Source organism: Myotis brandtii, unplaced genomic scaffold (assembly GCF_000412655.1).
Source record: "Myotis brandtii unplaced genomic scaffold, ASM41265v1 scaffold1327, whole genome shotgun sequence".
NCBI lineage: Eukaryota > Metazoa > Chordata > Mammalia > Chiroptera > Vespertilionidae > Myotis > Myotis brandtii.
Genome location: NW_005354705.1, coordinates 262,092 through 266,019, shown reverse-complemented (window position 1 = coordinate 266,019; position 3,928 = coordinate 262,092). Strand labels below are relative to the sequence as shown.

Sequence of the window (3,928 nt, the reverse complement as noted above, 5' to 3'; positions counted from 1 at the left end):
TCCGGCTGTCAGAGGCCTCGGGGAGGGCCCCTCGCTGGTTGTGGAAAAGTGGGTGAGCTTTGGCATCAGGCAAACTCGGGTTTGAATTCTGGCTCTGCTACTAACTCCCTGGGAAATCTTCGGCAAGTTACTAAACCCTCTGAGCCTTGAGATTCTTATCTACAGTGTGGGCAGCTGCCTCACGGGCTGTTGTTAAGATACCACAAAATAACATATGGGGAGCCACTGGCTGGTTCGGATCTGGGGGAATTGCTGTCTCCCAGAGGAGTGGGTCGGGCAGTAGGTCTAGGAAAGCAGTGAGAGGTGCCCCTCTCCAACCTGAAGGGCCCAGGTGAGAGGGCTGGGATGATGGAGGATGGATAATGCCTGCATCCCAGCCCCCTCCCTCAGCCCCCCGCCCTGGCTCCGCACCGTTTTCAGGCCACAGGCCGCCCGGTTCCGATAGAGCGTGGCCAGCAGGGCCTTGTCCTTGGTCAGCTTCAGGGCCTGGCTGTAGCTCTTGGTCGCGGCCTTGTAGTCCTGGAGCTGGAAGTGCCTGTTCCCTTCCTCCTTCAGCTGCACAGCTTCTATCTCCGCCATCTGTCAGGGTAAGATGACTCTGTGTGGCCAGCTACTCACCCCGGACCCAGGGCTGGACTCCTGGCTTGAGGTCTGGAGCTCCGGGGTCCCCTCCCACCAGGACGGAAGGTGAGGATTCTGCCTGGAAGAGACCTACGCCCAGCACCCTGAGGCCACTGCCCAGAAGAACTTTACAGCGTCTGCTTGGAGCATGGGCCGAGATGGGAGGGATCTCAGCAGCCCTGTGCCTCCCTCCCAGCTGGGCAGGTGAAGTCACCACCACAAAGGCCTGAACTCTCACTGCAGACCCTAAAGGTCCGTGCCAGCCCCCCTCTCCCTCCCAGTCCCGGGAACAGTCCCACTGGCTCACTTTCTCCTAAGGACACTGCTCTTGGTCTGTTCTCCTGCGACGCTGCTCCTCTGAGCTCCGCTGTGAGCCCCCAGCAGTCAGCTTCGGTCTGCCCCTCCCAGGAGACTTTATCGCCCCTGCCAGTGGCTCCAGACCATATTTGGACACAGGGGCAGGTGCCCCTGGAGCCTGTCATTGATACGCAGGGCCCTCCCCGTCCCCAGACTGGACAGTCAGTACCACGTGGAGGTGGGTGCTGACTAACGGCGGCCCCAGCACCTTGCTCAGGGGCTGTCCTGGGGGCTCGGCACTCATACCCCAAAGAGTGAGAGAAAAATCCAGAAGGTACGGGAACCCCCGGCAGATCTGCTTCTCTAGGCACAGCTCTGATGCCCCTTCTCCACCTCCATCCCAAATCAACAACCTCTCCTCCCTCCCCCAACCACAGCTATTTTGGGAGCAGAGTGACAGCTGAGGGGCTGACAGACGTGGAAGCACAGGGCAGCTGCCCAGGTCCCGGAGGAACGGGAGGCTTCCAGAAATGCCCTCTGGAGGGAGGAGGGAAGAAAAGGCAGGAAAGTTCCTTCCCCTGTTCCGCTTGTCCACAACTTTCCTACCCTCTGGCATTCACTTGCTGAAAATGCCCTTGCTTTACAGAAAGACCAGCAGACTTGTTCACTCTCTTGAATGTAAGTGGGTTCTGAGGGAAGGGGAGGTGGGGGAGGTAGAAGAAGGTAAAGAGGAGATAAATGGTGATGGTAGGAGACTTGACTTGGGGTGGTAAACACACAATACAATATACACAGATGATGTAGTGTAGAATTGCATACCTGAAACCTGTATCATTGTATTAACCAATGTCATCCCAATCCTCCTACATAATAAAAGGCTAATATGCAAATCGACAGAACAGTGGAACGACCGGTCGCTATGATGCTCACTGACCACAAGGGGGCAGATGCTCAACGCAGGAGCTTCTCCCTGGTGGTCAGTGCACTCCCACAGGGGGAGCACTGCTCAGCCAGAAGCCGGGCTCATGGTTGGCCAGCGTGGTAGTGGTAGCGGGAGCCTCTCCTGCCTCCATGGCAGTGCTAAGGAGCGGGCCTAAGCTGGCAGTCGGACATCCCCCAAGGGCTCCTGGACTGTGAGAGGGCACCAGCCAGGCTGAGGGATCCCCCACCCTAGTGCACGAATTTTGTGCACTGGGCCTCTAGTAAATACAATAAAAAAGTAAGTGGGTTCTGTTTTTTATTGTTGACACTATTACAGATGTCCGTAACACCCTCCCCCTTTTAGCCTCTTTGGGTTCTGTTTTGATCTGCAAGTCTTCCCATGTCCCTCCTCTTTTGTAGTGAGTGAATATACTCAGCCTGCCTCTCCTGTGTGACTGGGAACTCCCTGAGGATGGGCTCTGTATATCCCCCATCAGACTGCAATCCTCCCCTAGGGCAAGAGCTGGGTCAGCCTGGGAATTCCCAGAGACCAAGGACTGTACCCCCTATCCGACTGTACCCCCTCTCCCTCATCAGAAAGGAATCTTCCTGAGATGGGAACTATGTATTCACCACTAAAGAAGGTCTCCCCCTGGGGGATGGGGCAGGAATTGTTTCTCCCCATCCAGCTGAGGGTTCCTGAGGCAAATTTATGAGGTTGTCCCCACTTGGACTCAGAACTCTCTTGCCTTTCAGTGTCTCCAAGCCTGGGCTGTGAGCTCCCTCTTGGAGGGAAGAATAGCATCTCTTGCAGTTTGACTTCCCCTGGTGCAGGGCCGAGCAGAGTCAGTGTCCTGTGTGTGTTTCCTGAATAAATAGATGAACGAATGCTGTCTTCATGCTGATGCTTTGCTTCACTTACCACTAATGTGCCCCCCTCCCTATGTATCTTCAAACTTACCAGACCCTGGCTGAGAAAGACACTGAAGAAAAAGCTTAAGTGGGTTACCCACACTAGATTCTGCTCCTGGCCCTGTGACCTTGAACACACAGCTATGACCTTGGACAAGTTCCAGCCGTGATGCATGTTTGTCTAATGTATGTTTTCTGACTAAATAAATAAATAAATGGATGGATGGATGAATTCCCTGAGCTTATGGTGTCCCAAACCCTGGGTCCCTTTGTGGGGCAAGTTCTCTGTTCCATGAAGTAATATGACAAAGGATCCTGCCATTGGCAGAGAACTGCAGTTCTGTGACTTAAGGTCCGATGAATCCCAGATTCAAATCCTGATTCAGTAATTTATTCCACAAGCACTTCTTAAGCATCTACTATAGGCCAAGAACTGTAAAGGATCACGAAAACAGAGAACACTCATGAGGACAGGATTGATGTCTATTTTGTTCACTTGCATATTCCAAGTGCCTATAATAGTGTGTGGTGTGTAGTAGGTGCTCAATAACATTTGTTGAATAAATGGTGAAATAATTCCATAAATCTGCAATTTTAAATATGAGGAATATTGGGATGTTTTTGAAAACATATAATAGAAAAACATGACCTCTTTTTTAAAAAGGCTTCCCTGAGTAAATGATTAAAGGAGTTACTATATGGAGAGCTCCTAGAACAATGCCTGGAAGAGAGTAAGGGCTTAATATACCTGTTGAATAGATGTTTTTGAAAACATATAATAGAAAAACATGACCTCTTTTTTAAAAAGGCTTTCCTGAGTAAATGATTAAAGGAGTTAATATATGGAGAGCTCCTAGAACAATGCCTGGAAGAGGGTAAGGGCTTAATTATTTTCTCACAATTCTGGAAGCTAAAAGTCTAAGATCAAGGTGCCATCAGGGCTGGTGTCTGACGAGACTTCTCTTCCTGGCTTGTAGGCAACGCACTCTCACTGTGTCTTTACCCAGCCTCTTCTCTGTGTGAGTGCAGAGAGAGCTCCTGTGTCTCTTCCTCTTCTTAAACGGACACCAGTCCTATGGGGTCAGGGTCCCATCCTTATGACCTCCCTTAACCTTTATTACCTCCTTGTAGGCCCTATCTCCAAATACAGTTACTTGGGGGTCGGGGCTTTAGCATT

The 3,928-nt window shown here is 51.6% G+C and overlaps 2 protein-coding genes across 3 annotated transcripts in view; one reads left to right on the top strand and one right to left on the bottom strand.

Annotated features, from left to right (window-relative positions):
* Positions 1-1,305, bottom strand: part of UNC45B (unc-45 myosin chaperone B) — a 25,990-nt gene extending 24,685 nt beyond the window's left edge. Inside the window, exons 1-2 of one of the 2 annotated variants that reach the window (XM_014534751.1) lie at positions 1,228-1,305; positions 412-582 (exon numbers count right to left, since the gene is read on the bottom strand). In XM_014534751.1, the coding sequence (XP_014390237.1) occupies positions 412-579 (168 nt within the window). In that variant the 5' untranslated portion in view covers positions 580-582; positions 1,228-1,305. Of the gene's footprint in view, positions 1-411; positions 583-928; positions 1,046-1,227 lie in introns of those variants that run through there. The other variant, XM_005860210.2, reaches the window with a different exon arrangement.
* Positions 593-3,928, top strand: part of NLE1 (notchless homolog 1 (Drosophila)) — a 16,226-nt gene continuing 12,890 nt past the window's right edge. Inside the window, exons 1-2 of the mRNA XM_005860224.2 lie at positions 593-687; positions 1,132-1,156. Of these exons, the coding sequence (XP_005860286.2) occupies positions 593-687; positions 1,132-1,156 (120 nt within the window). The remainder of the gene's footprint in view (positions 688-1,131; positions 1,157-3,928) is intronic.